Here is a 23,235-nt window from a genome sequence, read left to right as displayed (position 1 = left end):
GGTTGAGGCGACGTGGCGGGTTATCAGGATGGGAATGAGTGGAGAGGGTTCGATCAGGATGATTAGGATGGTTCGAAAGCTTGGTATGGAAGGTTTGGAATCTGGACCGGATCAGCTCGTTGACAAAAGTAATGTGGAAGCCTTCGTGGATATTGAGGTTCGTGACATAATAAGGTGCTTTGACAATTTGTCTAAAGACTTTCGATTGGATGGAGTGGATGCGCTGGATAGGAAAGGCTTCGCAGTACCCCACATATTGTCCATATTGGTCTTAGTAAAGTCTTACACAGTGTTAGCTTTGTCTTAATTTTCAAAGTCGATTTCGGTCTTTGAAGTCTTCGACCAAGTCTTGGATTATGTTGTTGTTTTTAAAGTCTTGTGTGGTGATTCCAGTCTGCTGTCGAGATATAGTCCCAGGTATTAACCTAGTCAACAATAACTTGGGGTTTGTATAAGACCATTTTTTGCTAAAGTTAATCGTTTCCGAATTAAATGGGTGGACTGTAAAAGTTGATACATCCTGTTTATTCGAGGGATGTGCACAATATCTCCCTTTTTATTTCTAGTTAATATTTTGTAGTGTAGTATCGTCCTTTCATTTTTTCTTACAATCAAACGGGATTTGTTACATAAACCGTCAACATAAAATTTGTCAATAGCATCATATCCTGCTTTTAAGTGCAGTACTAAAGGAGGTAAACGCTAAGGTGTGATGTAAATATTCAATTTAATTCAATCAAATATTCAATTCAATATTGTAAACTTACGTCGCAATTGTAATTGAACATGAAACATTATTTGTATCAGATTATGTTGTCGAAGAAATGTTCAGAGAAGGAAAATCAATAAAAATCACACTGTTTATTAACAAATAAATCCATTTTTTAAATTATTTTTCTCGCCTTTTTGTATTTAGCTATAATCAACGTCGTGCTGGCAAAAATGGCAGTCCAAGCAATGCAGGATATGAAACCCTGGTAGACAGTGTGATACGACAGGTCGTATCCTTTCGACGAGATGTCTTTGTAGCTCACAACCGCAGGAGAGACCGGGAAGAGCCAGACCCACGATCTTATTATTGGATGGGCGCCTTCTATCGGCCAAATGATTCCTGAAAAAGATTTGTATAAATCATAAACTCAATAAATTTGAAAATTGACGATATTACAACCTCCGAGGCTGAAAACGGCCAAGGTGGCACCGATGCCAGCGTAGGAGACGAGACGGTCACAAGAGAAAACCTCCGTCAACAAGAAACCTTGAATTAAAAACATCTGAGTTCGAATCATCAAACACATAAATCAATATATTCTTTTACCATACGCAATGCCGACCATTTCGATGCAGAAAAGTAAAGAGACAATGAGCGTTAAACTCCCTACAAGAGGGTTGTCGTACCAAATGTAGAAAACGGTTATCATGACAAACTTCTGCGCGCACATTAGAACGAACTGGACAGCAAGGTGAGCAGATATCACTTCCAGGTAGGTCATACCTAAAACAAAACTTGAATCAAATTGCTTACATCAATTAAAAACAATATTCTCACCGGCGACCATGCTGCGGTCCAACAAGCCGACAAGTTTCTCCATCATTATCGCTCCCGAGGTGAAGATCATTGTAAAATAAAAACAAAACCTATAAAATAAAAAACGACATTTAAAGTTTATGCAAAATTTAAATGTAATTTGCTTATGACATACGAGCAAAAGAATCCAGGAAGACCGCTGTGAGCAAATACAGGGTCAGAATCTCCAAAAATCGGCTCCATAAACTAGAAAAAATGTAATCCTTTCTTATTTGTTCCTTTTCGGTTTTAAATGTGTAAGTAAAGATGAATAATGTGAATGTCATTTTGGTTTGTGAAGGCAAAGAGGCGGGACAATACAGGCATTCATTATAACTAAGGTTTGTCTTAAAAGTTAGTTTATAAACATTTAAATTTTTTGTTCTTATGGCTGTTAGTATTTTACTGATTGGGGGTGGTTGAGGTTTGTTTCGAGGTCTCGTGTCTAAACATTAACATTGAAAATCATACATCACTAAAAAGTAAAGCAATTCCTACCATAGAGGAGGGTTTAACTACTATTTGGATGTCGTGGAATGTCAAGCCATTTTTTTCATAGTATTCTCAATTAAAATTCTTTAGATGCAGATTAATGAATTGGCATATTGCGCCCTTTGAAAGGTGCAAGCATATCGCCAGTTCTTTACTTTTAGCACACTGGTCCCAATCCGTCAAGATACTTGATTATCAGGGTCGGGTTTATAGCGATTTCTTCGGTTACTTGTATGGTTAGGGATGGTTAGAGGTATGGTTAGGGATGGATGTCCCAAAGAACTTAAGGGGAATTGGCATATTTTGCCCTTTGAAACCTACTGTATTGCCAGTTCTTTACTTTAGCACAGTGGTCCCAATTCGTCAAGGAACTTTGTTATTTGGGCTGGCTTTAGAGGATGTATTTCTTCTTCGGTTACTTTGTATGTCCCAATGGATGGTTAGGGGTATGGTTAGGGATGGATGTCCCAAAGGACTTAAGGGGAATTGACAAATTGCGTTCTTTGAAAGCTACTGTATCGTCAGTTCTTTACTTTTAGCACATTGGTCCCAATTCGTCAAGGAACTTGATTATCAGGGCTGGTCTTAGATCTATTTCTTCTTCGGTTACTTGTATGTCCCAAAGGACTCTAGGGGAATAGGCATATTGCGCCCTTTGAAAGCTTCTGTATCGTCAGTTCTTTACTTTTAGCGCTCTGGTCCAAATTCATCAAGGAACTTGATTATCAGGGCCGGTCTTAGAGCTATTTCTTCGGTTACTTGAATGGTTAGGGATGGTTAGGTGTATGGTTAGGAATGGTATGTCCCAAAGAACTTAGGGGGAATTGACATATTGCGTTCTTTGAAAGCTACTGTATTGCCAGTTCTTTACTTTCGCACAGTGGTCCCAATTCATCAAGGAACTTTGTTATTTGGGCTGGCTTTAGAGGTTGTATTTCTTCTTCGGTTACTTTGTATGTCCCAAAGGATGGTTAGGGGTATGGTTAGGGATGGATGTCCCAAAGGACTTAAGGGGAATTGACAAATTGCGTTCTTTGAAAGCTACTGTATCGTCAGTTCTTTACTTTTAGCACATTGGTCCCAATTCGTCAAGGAACTTGATTATCAGGGCCGGTCTTAGGTAAATAGGTGGGTTGAGGACTATCTTCCCTCTTCGCAGTATCTGCACATAGGTATCGTGTTGATATAAGGCAATCTTTCTCAAGAGCTTATTTATGCATTACATTAGGATTCGGAGTCTCTTCCTGCTTCCTTTGATACACTGTACTTTCTTTCTTTTCACATCCCGCCAGGGGGTTTTTGGAATGTTTGTGTTCAGTGATTGCCATTGTTTCTTCACTTTCACCATGTCTTCTTTACTAAGATGCTCGTAGGAGTGCTGGATCATATACCACAAAATGGTTCAGAAGGTATAGCAGTCTCTTTCCTCAAAGGTTTCGCTTCTTCTTTCTTCTCTACTTCTTCGAGTTCTAGGAACCAGTAAAGTGTGATTTCGTTTTGCGCACCTAACCTGTTTAGTTAGTTTTTGTGGCTGTATGGTTAGATTTGAATATTTAGTTTTGAGGCTAGAGTTTAGTTTGAGAGGTAATCCATCATGCCTGTCCTTCAAATTCTTAAATATTTTTTCAATTAATTAATTTTAAGTAAGGTATTGGTTGAAATAAAAAAGTCAGTGTCACAAGCGGGATTTGAACCCACGACATTCGGCTAAATACCCCGCTGCTCTACCACTTCAGTCATCTTGACTTCGATTCACTCGGACGCCAACTTCCCATCTCAACCACACTTTTGAATTTTTCCTCTTTTTTGCCATTTTTCAAATGTCGTGTAATCTATTTGATTCTCGGCGACAAATGAAATGGCCACGGAAAGGTTTAGTGAAGTATACTTCATTTTGCTTACTAAATCGATTAGCTTCCGTGGTCCGATTGTCCAAATAAATTCTTTTCAATTAATTAATCTTTAAGGTATTGGTTGAGATAAAGTGGGAAGTGGTGGTTTAGAACATTTATTTCAAACTAGATCAATGAGAAATATGTGCTCTACCTTGACTGGGGTTAAAGCGACTTTTCTTGGTAATGAGCAAGAATCCATCAATTTCTTCTTGAAGTTGACATAAGCGTCGCCTATTTTCTTCCTCAAAAGATTTGCTATGATGTAATCTGAAAATAAATTTTTAGTTTATGGCTCAGCTTAAAAGCACTGATTTGGTAATTGGTAAACTTACTTGACATGTCCATAGTTACATAAATGGTGCTCTGATCGAGAGTCATGTTATCCACATTCTGCCCTTCGAAGATTCTGTCGTAGAGGGAGGTAGAAAAATTAGTCGGGACGTCGATGACTGCCCAAGCCTCGTTCTGCTGGACGCTGTGCGTCGCTCTGTCCAGGTCCGGAGAGATTTCCTTTGAGACCAAGTTCAATCAATCATTGCTCAATTTAGGTACAAAGCGCAACTTACAATTTTCATAAACCGTTCTAACTCCCAGACAAACGGGCATGTGAAGGAAGACGAACAATTGAAAGTTAGAACTGTCGACCCGCAACCTCCTTTCAATTCGTCTGAGACTAGAATTACGTTCAAGGTCTTCGGGTTTTGCCCGAAAGAAATACAATAAAAGAAAGACTGCATCGCAGGAAGTAAAAGTAAGAAGAACATTATTCTGAAAAGAACAAATTTCATGATTTTATGGAAATTTAAAATGATACAAACGCTCACAATGTGTTTCTTTTCATCCAACAGACGTTCTTGATGAGCTGAGCCGTGAACCTGTCCCAATTAAACAATTCACCTTTTTGGAGTGGCATTTGTCCAACTTCTCGCTTAAATTGAAAGGATTTTGTAAATTTTTTACTGATCTATTGAACAGAATGACAGACCTCTTTTTGAAAGTTTATGCTCTCAGCAGGCAGTAGTTTCTGTTTTTTGCTAAGTTCGAAAAAAGCCTCCTCCAGAGTCGACGCGTTCTGACTGGCCATGACGTTCTGCGGAGTCCCTTCGCACAAAAGCTCACCACCTCTCATTAAACCGATCTGAAATTATTTCTTCCATTTTTTGAACAAATAATTCGAACTGCTTTCATAAACTATTTGCCAATTTTGTAAATTTAGACTTTTTGTTGTTCTATTTTCAATGTATTAATTGTTTTCATTAAGTAACTAACCTTATGAGCTTGTTTCGCCTCTTCTACGTAATGTGTAGTTATAATTATAGTTTTACCCGTGCTCGCTAGTTTTAGCAAGTACTGCCAAATACTGCAATTCAAAATATATTTTTTAAATTTTATAGACTCTAATAATTAAATGACTCTTACTTGTGACTAAGTTCGGTATCTACGCCAACTGTGGGCTCGTCCAATATTAGAAGTGTTGGGTTGTGGATGAGGGCAACTGCAAAAGACACTCTTCTTTGTTCTCCACCACTGTTAAAAAAACAATTAAAAAATCTATCGAATCCTCTAGGGTAAAAACTCACCTGAGGCTCCCTATGCGACAGTTCCAGGGAGGCAGGTGCAGCACCTCCTGCAGTTCTCCGATTCTGCATCGCACCGAGGCGCGCGATAATCCGAAAAGCCTTCCGTAAAAGTTGAAGATCTCTTCAATGCTGAATTCCGCGAATAGAGCGACCTCCTGAAAACATTTTGATTTTGTATTGTTCAAATGGGTTTTTTGATGTAAAAAGAATACTTGTGGCATGTATCCGACTTCTTTCCTGTCTGTGACTCCGAGGGTGATTTTTCCAGAGTCAAATGACCGCCGCCCGAGTATACAACTCAACAGAATCGTCTTGCCGCAGCCGGACGGCCCAAGTAAACCATAACTGCAAAATAAAATAAAATCATTTTTAAAGTAGAATATCTAGTGATACAACTTTAATTGGTAGTTAAGAGGGCAGTGGCTGGAATAGAAGCCTATAATTTTCTTCAAATCTTTCCTTCTGAGAGAGAAAGAATTGCTTTATAGTCCTTTTTGAGAGATTGATTGATTGTGCTTGAGATTTTATTTCCCCAGCCATTTTTCCAGCTTTATCCAACGCTCTGGTGCGTTTGGTTGTGGTTCCGGTCCCTTTTGTACCTTCATGTCACGGAACCCACCTTATTGTAACCTTTTTGTGTTTTCCTAGAACCATTAAGCAACTTAGTTATGCCCAGACTACTTTGGAGCTAAAAGCATACGTATTTAGCTGCCACGACTGTCCGAAAGTATGTAAATCTGGGCAAAATTTGAATTCCAGGAACCTCAGATTGTTGGGTTTAGTCCAAGGGGTTTTGCTAGGGGATAATTCGGCCCTTTTACCCATTTTTGAATATTTCTTCAATACTTAATTCCGTAATTTAAAACTTTAATAAAAAAATTAACAACTTAGGAGTGCATTTCTTCCAAAGATCTCTGACCTCTTGGAAGGGTCTTTCAGAATTGAGTTTTTCTCTCATTTTGCCGGATACCGTTATAGTCATCTCATTTATTTTCATCTCTCCTAATTTACTACGAATTCACTTCATTGTATCTTAGAAGTCCGTTGGCACACTCAAAGCCACTTCTTTCTTGGGTGGTTTCAGCTTCTACAGAAACTACAGGATGCCATTTCACTATTGGCCATAGCAGACCATTGTGCCTGCAACGTCCTACCAAGAAACCTGAAGTAAATATTTAAAATGATCCACCCTGTTTTCTGATTCTAATTCTCAATCCATTTAACAAGGTTTTATTTGAATAATCACATTATTTAAGATATAAAAGGCAATCGACCACAAGAAACCTGCCTATAGCACATTTTGATCATCGTAATTATCATAAAAATATATTTTAGTACTTATTATTTGCTATTTTGTAACATTTCAAATCCAATACACAATTATAAGCATAATCTAGCTTTTAAAACAGCATAAAATAAAACCCTTGGTTAAATAACATTCATTTGACGTACTGACTAGTTCAGCATTTAGGTCTCGTAGGTGATGATTGACATTCGTGTCCGATTGTTCCTCATAGGTAACTACTTCTACGTGACGTCCAAAAAGTAATTTGTAATCCAGCTTGCACATCATCACGCCCTTGGCATTGGATCTCGCCAAGTCATATTCGAATTTTTCGAGTTCGCACGCCTGGTAGACGAACAAAGTTTAAGAAAACCGACGTATGACTGTATGGTTTTCCTCTTGGTGCATATAAAAGTACGCGCGTACAAAATAATTTCACAACCAATTGCATTCGTCTACTGCTAACTGTTGCATAACAGGGACGTTCTGTCCTCACCTCTTAGCCACCAATTATATGGTATTAATTTAATTGGCCTAGTCTTACATTGTGTTTTTCTCCACCGACATGCATAAACCATTGAGGATGAAACCTTGGCCGACGAAAAACTTCCTGGCGTTCTCGACTTTGATCATGGGTCCGGCCATGGCTCCAAATCGGGAACGAACCTGACGACAGAAATGAATTATTAAACCAATCGAATATGACAGATAAATAAAAAATATAAACGTGAAGAAAAAAAAACATTTAATATGTAAATCATGAATTACAATCAAGAGTTCCACCAAAAATGCACTATCATTTGTCATGTATTCATTTGAACCATAAGTAAGTGATTCCATCTGTTATGAATTGAAGAATAAGAAATTATACTAAAGAACAAAGAAATATTACCTATTGTGCACGAATAATATTACACACACATACACACACACATACCCACACACACACCCCCCCCACACACACACACACACACACACACACACACACACACACACATATATATATATATAATTTAATCGAATAGCTCATGCGGTATAAAAACGAACGTATTATTACAAACACAATACTTTACAGAATGTGCATATAATATGTGCAAATAATACTAATAAATTAATAAATGCGATAATATTCACTTACAGTAAAACTATTACAATTAAATTAAATTATAAAAAGCCGAAAAAATAGATAAGTTGTTGGTTCATAATCAAGTAAATCTTGGTTTAGCCAATTGTTTTAAGAATTTTGTTGTCACACAAAAATTAGAGATGAAAAATATCTTCTACTAAATATTGAAGTTTGAGTTTGAATACAGGTTTTTGAGCAAAGACGCATACTTTTAAATTGTTCCCTGTACTTTAGAGAGAAAAAATAGTTCTATCTAATTTAATTCCTTCTCCATCTTGAGGTTTTACTTCTTTTAATTTGTGTAATGTTTACTGTTCTTTCTATTCAGAATTTTTCGTTCACGTGAGTTTTGACTCGCATCTCTCTCTGTTTCTCTCTCTCTCTCTCTCTCTCTCTCTCTCCNTATATATATATAAAACCATCTATCTATCGTTCCTATTTATCTCTTCTAGATTGCATTTAATCTTACAGCTAAAATATAAATTACGTCATACACAAATAAGAACGTAAAAGAATAAATGAATAAAGTAATGATTAAGAATGATAATAAATAAAACTCCCGATCTGGCTGTTCATGATTGTGTTTCTCTTCCCTCAGGAAATGAACAACAAAGTATCAATACCACGATGATTTCACCTCTTAAATATTCCGCTTTCACACGAAAATGGTTTATGTGTTAAAAATGGATGAATGATTTACCACTTGGTTCTATTCATCGATTTTAATGCCGTTAAGATATTGAAAGTAGTTTGCAGTGTTAAAACAAACATTGGTGAAGTTTTAAAAATAGTTTAATACAATTTCAAACGCCCGACAACAAAAAAGCACTTAAACTATGACCCAACTTTGCAAGGCGAGATAAGACGAATGGTAATTGGTATGAAATTACTTTTAGAATTATGTAAGAAATCGTCATTTCTAAAAGTGAATTATGTAAAGTAAAAAATTACTCAAAACTGTACACATTTATATTCTAAAAAAAGGAACACAATATTTCGTACACCATTCTCTCTGCAGCTAACTAACAGAATCCGTCGTCCCTTGTCCCGTGTTGTGTGTTTATGTCTGTATGTGTGTTTTTTCTCCTTCTTCCTTCTTTGTGTCATAATCAATGTCAATTTTTCACTATTCTAAATTCGTATATCATTTTCAAGATCACAAGTTACTCTTACAAATAGACTGAATACTATCAAGGATTCGTGCCATTATGTTATTATATTGTATTTTTATTTTAAGGAGGTAAAATTAAGTATTAATTATCCTTTCATTCAAGTAAACATTGTCAAGTATAGTCGAATGAAGCGTCAGACGTTACAAAATTATTGGAATTATCTTTCATCCAGCATTTATTTTGGCCCTTGGCTCCTTTTTCTCCTCTGGCTGGTTGAAAAGAGCTGTTTTCTAATAAATGCATATATAAAACGATCATATTTTTTATTGGTTTACTGTGTTGCATATGATGAAGATGATCAATGTTATTTGAAATGGCTGTATATATAAGAATATCTTAGGTTATCCAAATAAAGTTGTAAGCAGAGTGCAAACGTAATTTTATATTTTGACCACAGTAAACTGAAGAACACTCATTGGAAGAGTTTTTCAATTATCATCATGATTTTAATCAGGTTTCGTGGCTAAAAAAACGGGTAATTGATACTTTCGATTCAAAGATCGGTCAAGATAAGCAACACTTGTACCAAATTTGAAACTTTACCCTCTCGGAGCTTAAATTGATAAAACTCAATGTTTGCACTTCATAAATATTATTCACTGTAGAAATGTGTGGTGTTTAGTGACCGTTAGTCAATGATTATTCGGAGATCGAGATATGCGGTCTGGTGTGACATAGGTTCAGAAAAACATTTTCTTTATCGTGCCAACGTTTCGATCTTTATTGAAATCATCTTCAGGGCTCAAAGTGTTTGTTTTCAGTGTAGATGAGAGCTCTCAACACTTTGAGCCCTGAGGATGATCTCAATAAAGATCGAAACGTTGGCACGATAAAGAAAATGTTTTTCTAAAACTACGTCACACCAGGCCGCATCTCACGATCTCCGAATAATTATTCACCGTGATTGGACTTAAATAATACCATTATAACTGCAGTCTTGAGTCAAAAGGAAATTATAATTATTATTGGATAAACCTTAATCTTGGATAAATTATTAGATCGTCTCAGATCTGACTATTTTTGGTGTAGTCATTCAGTATGCCTAATTATCAGTTTTTGGCATAGTTCAATTCGCCAATTGATATAAACTATAAAACGGGAAATACACAGAGAAACTCATAGAACAAGCGAGGTCAATGGTCCATCACCTCAGGCCAAGACTTTTGTTACAACTTAATATTAACATGGATCTTCTAATTATCTACAAACTAATTTAATTTATTGATTTAATTTGTTAAACATTCAACCCCGTATCCATGTTTAAATTTCAAATACATTTTAAACAGAAACAGTCTAAATTCGAGTTTATAGCTGTTTCCATGGTCTCATTTATGTAGAAAGGATTAGAAAAAAGTTTTTTTGCACTTCTTGTATGCCTGACGCAGAACCCGTGATTTATCAACGCGGAATTCGTGATTATTAGCTTCAATTGACTCAGCTGATAAGTCTATAAAATCGTTCTATTTTAAATGTCTCATTAGATTTTGAAAAATTTGTGCCCCCCCCCGGATACGTAAAACGTTCAATTTTTTAATTATTACTGCTTGACCTGTCTGTTTTACAGCCACTACAACAGTCCAGCATTAAAAAACATATTTTGTTATTAATTTTTCCGTTCATTCAATAATAACGAGAAACTTCTTGGCCAAGGATCAGACCAGCTGTGAACGTTTCGACGGATCTTTCTTACCAAATAAAATACCAAACAGTGTGGATTTTATGAGAGTGAAAGAATCAAATGTCAAATAATTTTATCAAATTTAAAAATATTATATGTAGTGCGGATCCCTTTAACTTCATTTTTCTTTCATATTAAGCTACAGTTTCTACAGTTACTCTGCTCTTAAATTAAATTTATGAATAATGTTAGGTTAAAATTTTACATTTTCCCCCCCTTATTTAATTTTTTAATGGGCAATAATGTTTTGTTGTTTTTTTTTTCTTCAAAACATACCTTAATTAACTGTATCCGGCTGGGTACCAGCGACCGACAACCAAACAACTATGAGAGATGTCACCCGACGGCAGGTACTTCTGCAAATCGGCCTTCAGTTATTCACTTCCCACGAATAAACCTTACCGGGGTAGGGGAAGCGGAATAAAATGTATTATCTTAATATCCTGCATGCATAATTTTATAATAATAAAAGGTTTTATCAATTTTTTTTATTAAAATTATTTCGGAATATTTTGACCATTTTTACTAATCTTGTACGTAAATTCGAGCAGATTTGTCGTCTTGTAATTGAAGACAATTTCACATCAAATTGCAATTTTCAGCAGATGAATTTAAACGTTACCAAATGTTGCAAAAACGAAGGACATCACCATTTAAGATGAGGGGAAAATTCGAAATGTTTTTACATTCTAGGGACTTCTGTTGTACCCTTATATGCAAAAAGAAAAACAACGAAGAAAATTTATCAGTCATTTTCTTTTACAAACAGTACAAAAAACCTGTTTTCATTTATTAAAACATTAAAGGTTTTTTTTAAATTTACATTTATATACAATTTGTTTTGTCCCTCTCTTAAAAAGAAAGAAAAACCCTTGNAAAATTTTGTTAACCTTTCAAGAAAAAAATCAATGCAATTTTTTTAGGAGAATTATTTGTCCTCCGCGTAAAAAGAAAGAAAAAATCCTGGAGAATTTTAGACAACGCTTTCTTTTAGAAATAAAACCAAAATTCTGTTATCTTTAAAAAAAATTAAAGTAATTAACTTTGCACCTGAAAAACATATTTGTCCTTCTCTTAAAAAGAAATTTAAAAACCCTGGAGGACGTTTAGAAGTCACTATCTTTTACAAATAAAACAACAATTTTGTTAACCTTTCAAGAAAAAAATCAATGCAATTTTTTTAGGAGAATTATTTGTCCTCCGCGTAAAAAGAAAGAAAAAATCCTGGAGAATTTTAGACAACGCTTTCTTTTAGAAATAAAACCAAAATTCTGTTATCTTTAAAAAAAATTAAAGTAATTAACTTTGCACCTGAAAAACATTTGTCCTTCTCTTATACAGAAAGAAAAATCTTGGAAAACGACTAGAGTACACGTTATTTTACAAATAAAGCAAAAATTCTGTTTTAATTTGAAAAAATCTAGCCAATCTTGTTACCTTTATAGTAGAATTATTTGTCCCTCCCTCAAAACATTTCCATGATCCATTCCATAAAATTTGTGTACATTCACTTCAATTTGTATTTATTTCAACTGTAAGACAATATTAGAAGTTCACCTCTTTGGGCTCCCTTTCGACCCATTCGTATTTATTTGTACAAATTCACAGTTCAAACAGATTGTTCAAAAGTCCCAACGCTGACCAATCAACATTGCATTATTTTATATATATGTAAAAAAACTTAAAAGCATTTAAAATTTAACAAGGATAACAAGGTGAATTTTATGAACCCTGAATAAGTCTGAGGCAAACAATAAAAAATAAAAATAAAAAAATATTTTTTTAAACCTAACAAAATCTTCTTTTTAAAAACTGGCAAAGAATCAGAAGAAGTTTCCACGCTCTCGTCTTATTGATTACGGTACCATATGATACAAGATTCTGCACCACAGTTCGTTGGAGAACATGGAACAACTTACTGGAATTAGCACTGCAGTACATTGGTAGATAATATTTTTGGAGAATAAATATTATTATTAAGTATCTTCCAGAAAAACAAAGTGAAAGAAAGGATATATTAAATTCTTCTGAAACATGTATATATTTGATGATGATAATGATGATGGATGGATACTAGGAAGTGAAGGTTTTTGTTCCCCACTGCTTCAGCCTTCTGGCATATTGTACTTTCCTAGTTCCTTATTTCAGAACGACTTCAGTTGACTCAATCCTACTCCGTTCATTTTCTTTCTTTGTATCCCAGGTTATGACTCCATTGAGCAATTGCTTCGCATTCGAAGATAACATGAGTGCTGTATCTTCCTCTTCCTTGCATAACAAATGATGTCATTATTGCTTTAATACCTGCTTGGATATCCAGTCTTATGAGAAATGTTTTGCCAGTGTAACCTCTTTTAAGATTTTTTGTAGCACAAGCATCGATGGCATGTATTTTGGCTTGAAAGACCAAGGTGAACGTCCCTAATGAGTTTGATTAGTCATGTTTTGGGCTTGTACAATAAATATCTGATCCAGTTCCTTCATTTGCCATGGAGCCATCTGCTGTATACCATATCATTGTATCTGATATCTTCTTGAATTCTTATTCTCCTTTGTAGTCAGATGAGGTGGATAAGTATATTTAAGTTTTTTTTCTTTTTGTTTTAAATCATTTTAGGTATCATACTATTAATATTAATTACATACAGACCGCATCATAATAATCATTAATTACATATTTTAATGCAAATTTACAAAAGCTTTCATTTTTTCTTTTAATTATTTCTAAATTATAATTAATACATTATAATGATAATCTTTATATTGTTCATTGTACACATGTGCAGTTAAATAAATGTTAAATAAATAAATTTTATAATTCATATTATACACTGTAATCCCTATATATGCATGACTGATTTTGTCATGTCTGATTTATATGATTGAGTTGTTATTTAATTAAGTGAATCATGTTATGTTTTTTATTACTTTTGATAACAAATTATCATGCTTAATTTTATTTTATGTATATCTTGTTGCAGTTCAAAGTTGTTCGTATGGTTTATTTTGCCTCTGGGCTCCCCCCTATTGGCTGAAATACAGAATGATTCTGTTATATTCAAGCAAAAAAGGTCAATAGTAAAATAAGTAAAAATTTCAACAAAAAAGATAAAAACAGTCTGTTGTCAGGTACATAGATGTCATGTATACTGCTCCACTGTAGGGGCATGCTTCAGGCGAATTCTGTTGGTGAGATTTCAGGTTACTGACAAAGTCTGCAGGTTTAAAGTTACGATCTGTTGTCACTTGTCGTTGTCAGGTTACAATCTGTTATGTACATTTTATACAATAACTCATCCGTTTTTCTTCAACGGAACTGTTTTACCATTGCAGTATGAACTGAACGGGGTGAAATGGAGAGCGCGGAATCCCTTAAGGAGTCCATCGAGCTCTACAAAGCCCAGGTAGGTCTCTAGCTCATTCGCCGGTTCAATTATATATATTTGTTCATGTTTTATCTGAATTGAATATGAAAAGTCCTAGGAAATAGGTACAAGGTTGCTAGAAAAATGTATTTGCACAAAATGACATGATACTTAAAATAATTTTTTTTATTTATTAAACTTTTAGCAATTACACTATAGTTAATATTATGCTTATATCCTGTGCTGTATGTGTCAGTTTTAATAAAGATGCACACAGTACTGTAGTATGGCACATGAAGTATGGTTGCAGTCCAACGACAATCCTTAAAAGTTAACAGGATTAATTAGACCTACATTTGAATATCTTTAGTATGCAGTTCAGTGTTTATCACGGATCATTATCTATTATTTAGGATGTCATTCTAATATAGAGCAGGGTTCAGCAAACTACAGCCAGTGGGTTAACATTGTATATACATGGAAAAATTGCAAGTAAATCAAATGGGAATGGTGCCAAACCAGCATGCCCTATGAAACTGTATAACTTTGCTGGAAATATCTATAGCTGATAGACTTAGGTTTTCGAGTAAGTAGTGCCTTCCAAAAGAATTCATAATTTTTTTTATTTGCGGCCAATGTAGCAGTGGTGCGTGATCATCGTAGGAGGACCAGCATTCCTTCTTCTATCTTGGTCTTGGCGATAGTCCATTTTCACTTTGTTGTAGATTATGCAGATAATCCCTTCTCTTTCTTCCAGAGGCGCTACGTACATTGCTGTTAAAATTTCCCAGGACAGCCTCATACGGGGAATCTCTTTAACATCTCATTCCAGCTTGGAGCATAGGGGAGTGCATTAGAAGATGTCCTGGTGTAAAAATGTTGAATTATCTGGACCTGCGGATTGCAAAAAAAAGGGAAGTTAAAGAACAAAATTTTTGAAACAAGGGCAATATGTTCCAATTGAAGAACAAGTAGTTACAACTCAACTGTTACATAGTGTGTATTCAATGTTTCAAGCAGTTGTATTACAAGCCTGTTTATCTCGCCCCGGATGCCGCCCCGTGAACCATCCTGGACACGCTAATTATTTTGCATGACGAAGTTCCGCTGGGGGCCTGAGATGGACCACTGCTAGGCAGAATTTATACTCTATAAGAGCTCAAAAGAGCCAGGTCGCAGAGTTGACAAGGGTTTCTATTCGGGATGTTACAGTGCTCATTAACTCAAATATAAGTAGATGTTCATATAAAACTCGTCAAATTATTTTTAAACGGTTTTATATTGGCCCCCAAAGTCTGCTGAAATGAGGCACATGTGGCGGATTAGATGACCAATTTGACTACCTTTTGTAGAGATGGTTGGTGCAGCGATCCCGGACTTGTTGACTATTCCACTGTATGTATGAAGTTCTTGAAGTTGTTCTGTTATCTGACATGCTGGTAGACTGCAACATGGAAGAAAATTATTGTAAGTAAGACGAGAAAGCGTTATAGGATAAATTTGATACCGCTTCACTATGTACTGCCTTGATGCTCATACAAACAGACAAATGTTTGCCTTTACTATTAAGGCCTTTCTTTGATTGTACGATGACTTGTGAAGACAACCCCAAGATTGTTGAAAGCACTTCCTTAATAAATCAGTTTGCCTAGACTTTTCCATAAAGGCTTGAACATTATATATCAGTTAATATATAAAACCAAATATATCACCATTGGTGGAGGTGAGAATGATAATATAGTTTATAAATGGCCAAGTCTTCCAAGTTTTATATACTTATGTGCAAAGCAGAAGTGAGCAGAATAGAAAAACTACGATGCTTCGTTCTTTCTTTTTTTAATAATAGACTTAATAAAAGTAAAACAAAAGTAGAATCTTCCACTCGACTATAAAAGGTATTCTCACTTATTCAGCAGAAACTGGAACCATCTAGCAAAATATTTTCATGAGGTGGTGCATTAAAATGATAAGGATGAACCCGAAAAGTGAGGAAAGAAATGGAAATAGTTGAAACTGTTGGAGAAAGGTTCATTAGGAAAAAATTAAGATTCTATGGGCATATAAAACCCAGCTAGATAGCTAGATAAAGTAAGGGAGTGGATCTTTTCAAAAAGGAAAAGGGGCGACCAGTACAAACATGGGAGGCAGAACATGAGGAAGACGACGATTGGAAAAAATCCACAAATTCTGCTTGAATCCCTACAGAGGGAAAACTCATAAAAGTAAGCAATACTTTTCCAAAAGCACATAGATATAAGAACAATTGCTTCTAGGATGAAGTTCAATATTCAGATGAGAGTACCTTTAATATTATGGCTCAGACAGGATGACAAGGGTCAAAATTAGATCGTTTGATTTCCGAAAGCATCAGTTGTGTTATTCCAGAGAAGGTTCAATAAAATGTTAAAAATGCCTGTATTAACGATATATACGCATATATTTTGTTGTTACTGTTTTGAAACTGATAATTTACTAAAACTTTTTTCTTACCAATTTTTTTCAAAAAAATTCAATAAAATGTTTTAATGATTTTTATGTGAAAACATTGTTTCTTAATTTTTCTTGTAACTAACTATCCTAAAAAATTAGGCAAAATAGCCATAATAAGTTAAGAAAAACCTCAATTTTGCTATAAAAACAAAATTTATGAAAACGTTTGGGAGACACTGTATGTGAAAAGATATTTTCTAATAAAAATCCATACACTGGATTAGAATTACCAATTGGGGGGGGGGTCAGTGGTCCCAATGGTTTAGGAATTGGGTGTTCATCACTGTAAGGTAAAGGTCCCAGGTTCGAATCCAGCGGCCCTGCAATCGAACACGACATACTTACAAATGGAATTTTTTTCAAAAACACCAGCACCCTGAGGGTAGGTAGCATATGACCTCTGCTGTTGCGAACCCTCGTAAAAAAATAAAAAATTACCAATTTGGAAGTCAGATTTGAAAAGAAAAAATACATTTCATTTTTCACCTTACAAATTGTCACCATTCTATAAGTTCATTAAATACATTATTTTATTAATATATTTCAGACTTTCCATTTTCAACTTAGGCTCATCCAGTGAATATGTATCTATTTTTTATGTTAAAACAGTTGGACCAGATAAAGCAAGCCCTCACATCTACTGAATCTGAAGAAGATATCTCCAAACTCACCAGCCTGAAGAATGACATCGAAGAGCTTCTTCGATTAACACAAGACAGCCTTGACACTCTTGAAAATAAGAAGGATGATCCACTCAATGATGAATATGCCCTCTTCAAGGTAATTTCACTCATTATTTTAATGATGTAATGTAATCACAATCAGAATATAAACTAAACAGTTTACAATATTTCATGATTTTTCATCTTGATAATTTATTCATTTAGAATTATTTTTATGATTTTCTTTGACAATGAAAATATTAAACAAGTAAAAACTAAAATTTAATAGTTTTAAATAGTTATTTTGTCCTTTTGGAAATCTGTTTCATAACATTTTAGAGAACAGAAAATAATTATGCAGGTTGATTGTTGCTGATTATCGTGTTCTGCCTGTTCTCAGTTAGAACCACCAATGAGGATGGTGAAATGCCAAAACACAACTGCCAGACAAAATCAGTGAGAATAGGCAGACCAGGATAATCGGAGACAATTAAACTTCAGGTTCATTTACTCGCAGACTTCAACACAATATCTGACCATAATAATTAATTAATTAATGGGTAATTAGGCAGAACTTGAAAGTCTTGAGGGAAATTGTAATGGTGACGCCATCGAAGAGAAACCAAAAGTCGAAGAGGCACCCTGTATCAAAGTAATATAATTGATCTGTTATTTGTGTAGAATGTACAGTTATTATTATAACCAGATTGTTTTGTAGGATGAACTGTCAGAGCTTGTGGGTTCAAAATGCCAAGCACCATACACAAACAAGTTCGGAGTTGTTTCTTATGGCAACGGTCTTGTATTGAATGTTGAGATGACTGAATCTGTTACCGATTTGGAAAATATTATGGTATATGTTGGTTTTATTTGATTAATGATTGTTTCTCTAAAATTTTCTCTTTAGGTTCGCGTTATGTTTACAAACCCAACTGAGAAAAACATGGTGCCTTGTCCGTATTTCCTCGACAACAAATGCAACTATGGTGAAGAGAAGTGCAAGTATTCCCACGGTTATTTGGTATCCTTTGCCCAGCTTCGAGAATACAAGTGAGTACTGGTGATGTAAAATGTCTCAAATTTCTACTTTCTAATCTCCATAGGGAGCCGGATTTCACCAAGCTGAAACGAAAATGCAGGGTTTTAGCAAAGATAGGCAACTCAGACCTTTGGTTCCAAACAATTATTGAAAATATGTGTGACGACGAGTATTGCTACATTAAATTTGGGAAAGAATTAGTTAAAGTTCACATGTCGAACATTCTGCCTTTAAATGATTCTGAGGGTAAGATATTTTTAAAATGTTAAAGCGATGGATGTGTGATCATTTTTTTTTTTTTTTCAAGATAGTGACAGCGATCTTACTTCGGATAGTGAATTGGATGAAATCGAAGAAAATCAAGCAGATGAAATTGAAGAAAATCAAGCGTTTCGATTAAACCAAGAGGCTATGGTTGAATTGAGCTTAAGTAGGACTGTCAATCCTAAAAAACTCGGTGCATGGGAGGCTCACACAAAGGTTAGGAAAGAATTGATTTTTAGCATTCAATTAATTAAGGTTTTAAGTTAAGATAAAAAAGTCAGTGTCACAAGTGGGATTCGAACCCACAACCTTCGGCTTGATACGCCGCTACTCTACCACTTGAGCTATCGTGACTTCGATCCCCTCGGGCACTAACTTCTCATGTCAACCCCGTCTTTTGAATTTTCCCTCCTATTTGCCATTTTTCAAATGTCGTGTAATCGAATTGGATTTTCGACAACAAATGAAATGGCCATGGAGAGCTTTAGTGAAGTGTACTTCATTTCAATTCATTAAATTCACTATTTTTTGTGGTCCGCTTGACCAATTAATAACATTCAATTAATTAAGGTTTTTACGTTGAAATAAAAAAGCCAGTGTCACGAGCGGGATTCGAACCCACGACCTTCGGCTTGATACGCCGCTACTCTACCACTTGAGCTATTGTTACTTCGATCCCCTCGGGCACTAACTTCTCATCTCAACCCCACCTTTTGAATTTTCCATCCTATTTGCCATTTTTAATTGGTCAAGAGGACCACGAAAAATAGTTAATTTAATGAATTGAAATGAAGTACACTTTACTAAACCTCTCCGTGGCCATTTCATTTGTCGCCGAGAATCCAATCTGATTACACGACATTTGAAAAATAGGCTTTTTTATCTCAACTTAAAACCTTAATTAATTGAATGTTATTAATTGGTCAAGCGGACCACGAAAAATAGTGAATTTAATGAATTGATTTTTAGGTTGGAACTATATTTTTTATTTCTTTATTTTTAGGGTATAGGCTCCAAGTTAATGCAAAAAATGGGATACATTGTGGGTTGTGGTCTAGGAAAAAATGGTGAGGGGATCCTCAACCCCGTAGAAGCTCAGGTCCTACCTGCTGGGAAATCATTAGGTTAATTAAAATTAAACTAATTATTTATTAAGTTTTAAGTTTGACTTTTTTAATAATAATTTATATATTTCAGATCATGTTATGAACCTAAAAGAACAGGCTGGAGGATCAAAAGATTTGTTTTCAGCAGATAGGGTCCAAAGGAAACTTGCAGCCCAAGCTCTCCGCCGATCCAAACGAGAATATCATAGACAAAAAAATTTGGAAAAACATAACGTTTTCAATATAATCAACAATAAATTGAACTTAGGTATGCTTAGTTATTGTTATTATTTATTCAGTTTGCCAGATGAAATGTTTTAGGTGCTGGACCGTCTAAGCAAAAGACTAAAAAGCCGAAAGTGAACAACCTTCAATTGTCCACGAACCAAGAGTTGAACGTGGAAAGGTTCAAAATAGCCGAGGATATACGTGAATCACAAAAGCAGATCTATATACTGAGCGAGTCGCTGACACGGCACAAGCCCGGCTCCGTTCCGCACAATCATATCCGGGGGAAACTTGAATCTGAGCATAACAAGCTGGCCTCACTACAGACCTTTGATAATAAAGTTGAGCGTGAACAAATACTAAGAGAAACTAAAAAGAAGATGACAATTTTTTGAACTTTTTTATTTTTAATTTATAAATAATTTTCTTTCATACTGCAACAGTTTAATTTATTGTAAATAAATAATTTTATCTGTATTATACCTACATATTCATGTTTATAATACCTTTCATCGAATCACATACAATTTTGAACTAACATGGACTCTACATTCACGGGTTTCGAAGTAATTCATACTTTTTTCAGCCTGTTCCTCATTGCAGATGCACAAATGAAAACACGTTTGAGTAACATTGAAACAGGTGAGAGGTATGTTGAAAGTTAGTGAAAAACCAATATCCACCATCACGTTTACTTTTCAATTGAAAAACCATTTAATTTATGTAAATCAAATTATTTGATTTGACTATTGTTTATTGTAATTTGTCTTTTAGTAACTGATAACCAAGAATGTTATTAGTTAGCTAGTACTGAAGTAAGCAAAATTTGAAAATCCGGCCTACATCTAGGACAGTTCCTGCTGGCTACGACCCATTCACTGACACTAACACTCAGTAGGACACCCTGACCCCTGCTAACTCTCACACAATTGCTTGTATGACCCTTGATGACTCAAACTCTTCTAGTCAGCATAGGAACCCATTCTATCAATGAGTACCTTGGACAGAAGGATAAAAAGAAAATGAGGGAACAATGGAACTAATTGGACACTATAATAGAATGTATCAAAGGAAGTAGGAAAAAACGGTGAATCCTAAAAGGTCATTTAAAGAAGATTGGTATAACTCAACACTGCACGAGCAGATTCTGCAAAGAGCAGAGGAAACACCAATACACCTATTAACAAACTGTGGTGCTACACTTGCCCTTAGGAGGAAGTGCTTTGGGACATACAATGTGACATAGAAGCAATTCAACCATTGAAACCGGCCTACTAATCAAATTCCTTGATGAAATAGGACTCACCGGTGTGCAATAGGCACAGAATGGGACGATACAACAGCTCTTAAAAGGCACAGTATATTACTCACCCCAACCAATACATCCACATGATCCTTGACCAAAGTGCTCAGAGAAAGCAGAGACATCACACATTCTCTTAAAGATTATCAATTGCAATTAATCCCTGTTTAATAAGATTAAGACTTTTAACAATGAGAACATTACATTAAAAATTAAAACAATCAAATGATTTGTTGTAAATATTTAATATTCTGTGGTAGTTCCAGTGACTTAAGTTGAATAGCAATTGAAGTGATTTTCATAACATCAATGGCTTTTGTTAAAAATATAATGCTGCCCTAACTATCCTTAATCCTTTGAACATTCATTTGTAGTTTAAACGACCCTGATATTAGAACTTGAAAACTTTAGGGTTTTTTTAACCGTAAAACACATAGATAAATATGTACTTTTGTTAATGTGAAAGGATTTAGTTTAGTAGTTTTTGTCTTCTTTTTTAATGTCTCATAGTCCCATTGTCTGTTAATAAATATGGAGAAGGAAAAAAAGAAATGACAGCCTACACCAAAAATAGAGGAGAGTTATTGTGCAACCAGCACAACGTGCATTAATGGGCTTGAGTAGGAGTTTCACCACGAGTGTCAACGATCAAAAATGTTCTCATTCTATTAAAGATTGAAATTAATTCTAAAAAACTGAAAAAGCACAATTAGAAGTGTATGGCACATAAAGATTGTATATACAACAAATAATACACATAAACATAACTTTTTTTAACAGTTGGGTTACAAGGGATTACATGTGGGAAGGGTGGTTAAGGTATATATCTGATTCTTGCTAGGTCATAGACTGAATGTTGAGGTCGGCGTGGATAATGAGGTACGCAATCAAAAGAGCATCGACTATTTCTCAGAGGATCTTGAATTTTTTGTCTGGATTGTCCGGAGCGGAACCCTAAAATTATATTACTGAAGTTCATATTGGCTTTGTTACAGTATCCTTTGTTTATCAGTTTAGAGTCAAGTAGCCGAGTGAGTAATAAGTATCGTCGTTTTAGGCTAGTGTTTGGGTTCCATTCCAGTTTCTGTAGAAAGGAGGCAGTGTGACTTTATCAGCAAGGAAGTGAGGGTTTGAATGTTTTAAGGAGATGACAGAATCAGAATAGAGGGGAGAGGATATCATCAGCAAATGTATCTGTATCTGTTGGAGGAATGTTGAAATACCATGGGTGTATATTGAGTAGAGGTTAGGGCTTAGAATATTACCTTGGGGTATATCAGCACTAACTGGCAAAATGGGAGAGAGAGCAAGTATATAGCACATATAGATTGTGTACATGTTATGTACAATATACATAATACAATACAGGCATATGGTACCCTTTATACAACTTTTCTAAATTAGCTAAAATATTTTAACATCTCTCAAGATCAAATTAATTGTATTCACAAAAGATCATATCTAGAGCTCTTCCTTAATTTTTATCACATCCCAAAGATTTGTTACAGTTCCATGTGTTTCTTTCAGGCCGTGGTTTTTCTTTTACAAATAGTAGGAATCTCAGCCTGCATAGGTCTTCACACCAACAGAAGACATGTTCCGCTTTTCTTCATCTTCCTGGCAATATCTGCACAGGCTTGTTTCCCCTGCTTTGAGTCTAAACAAGTGCCTCCAGAGTCTGTAGTGTCCAGTTAGCAGTCCTACTTTTCTAGTTCCTAAGTTCCTAGTGCTAGATTTAATAAATAGTTCTGTCGTTAGTTTCAGTGATTTCCCTTTTTTGAACTTTTTTGCATGCTTCTGTCCTGGAAAGCATTCCCATTGAACCTTGGATTTAATAGCTTCATGTCATTTTGTTTTAGGTCATTAGGTTTCGTCCTTCATAAGACCTTAATATCCGTGACTAATATCGATAAATTTTGCAATTTTCATTATGGTCTAGTGCTTTTCATTAGGCTTAAGGATTTTTATCAGATCCTTTATGCT

General features: G+C 35.0%; 2 protein-coding genes across 3 annotated transcripts; one reads left to right on the top strand and one right to left on the bottom strand.

Moving 5' to 3' along the window:
- Positions 1-842: 842 nt before the first annotated feature.
- LOC106661187 (ABC transporter G family member 20-like) lies at positions 843-11,172 on the bottom strand. Its single transcript, XM_014384430.2, has 16 exons — positions 11,072-11,172; positions 7,364-7,485; positions 5,747-5,879; positions 5,535-5,689; positions 5,374-5,481; positions 5,224-5,314; positions 4,940-5,092; positions 4,779-4,882; positions 4,521-4,722; positions 4,287-4,464; positions 4,106-4,221; positions 1,704-1,774; positions 1,550-1,638; positions 1,319-1,495; positions 1,172-1,258; positions 843-1,111 (listed from the first exon to the last, which is right to left on the bottom strand). Exons 2-16 carry the CDS (start codon positions 7,462-7,464, stop codon positions 885-887), a joined length of 1,992 nt encoding a protein of 663 aa, XP_014239916.1. The 5' UTR covers positions 7,465-7,485; positions 11,072-11,172; the 3' UTR covers positions 843-884.
- A 2,809-nt stretch (positions 11,173-13,981) lies between these two features.
- LOC106660997 (zinc finger CCCH-type with G patch domain-containing protein) lies at positions 13,982-20,407 on the top strand. Of its 2 annotated transcripts, XM_024224546.1 has the most exons (11): positions 13,982-14,054; positions 14,129-14,199; positions 17,260-17,430; positions 17,881-17,964; positions 18,031-18,165; positions 18,220-18,362; positions 18,416-18,597; positions 18,659-18,831; positions 19,619-19,739; positions 19,813-19,989; positions 20,043-20,407. In XM_024224546.1, the coding sequence occupies exons 2-11, from the start codon at positions 14,149-14,151 to the stop codon at positions 20,342-20,344; spliced, it is 1,539 nt and encodes a 512-aa protein (XP_024080314.1). In that variant the 5' UTR covers positions 13,982-14,054; positions 14,129-14,148; the 3' UTR covers positions 20,345-20,407. The 2 variants fall into 2 exon arrangements, with proteins under 2 accessions (XP_024080314.1, XP_024080313.1); XM_024224545.1 differs by having other exon boundaries at positions 14,035-14,199.
- Positions 20,408-23,235: the final 2,828 nt, after the last annotated feature.

This window comes from Cimex lectularius, unplaced genomic scaffold (genome assembly GCF_000648675.2).
Source record: "Cimex lectularius strain Harlan isolate CLEC.00 unplaced genomic scaffold, Clec_2.1 scaffold39, whole genome shotgun sequence".
NCBI classification, from domain to species: domain Eukaryota; kingdom Metazoa; phylum Arthropoda; class Insecta; order Hemiptera; family Cimicidae; genus Cimex; species Cimex lectularius.
The sequence above is the reverse complement of the archived record's forward strand: the minus strand, read 5'-3'. Positions and strand labels throughout refer to the sequence as shown.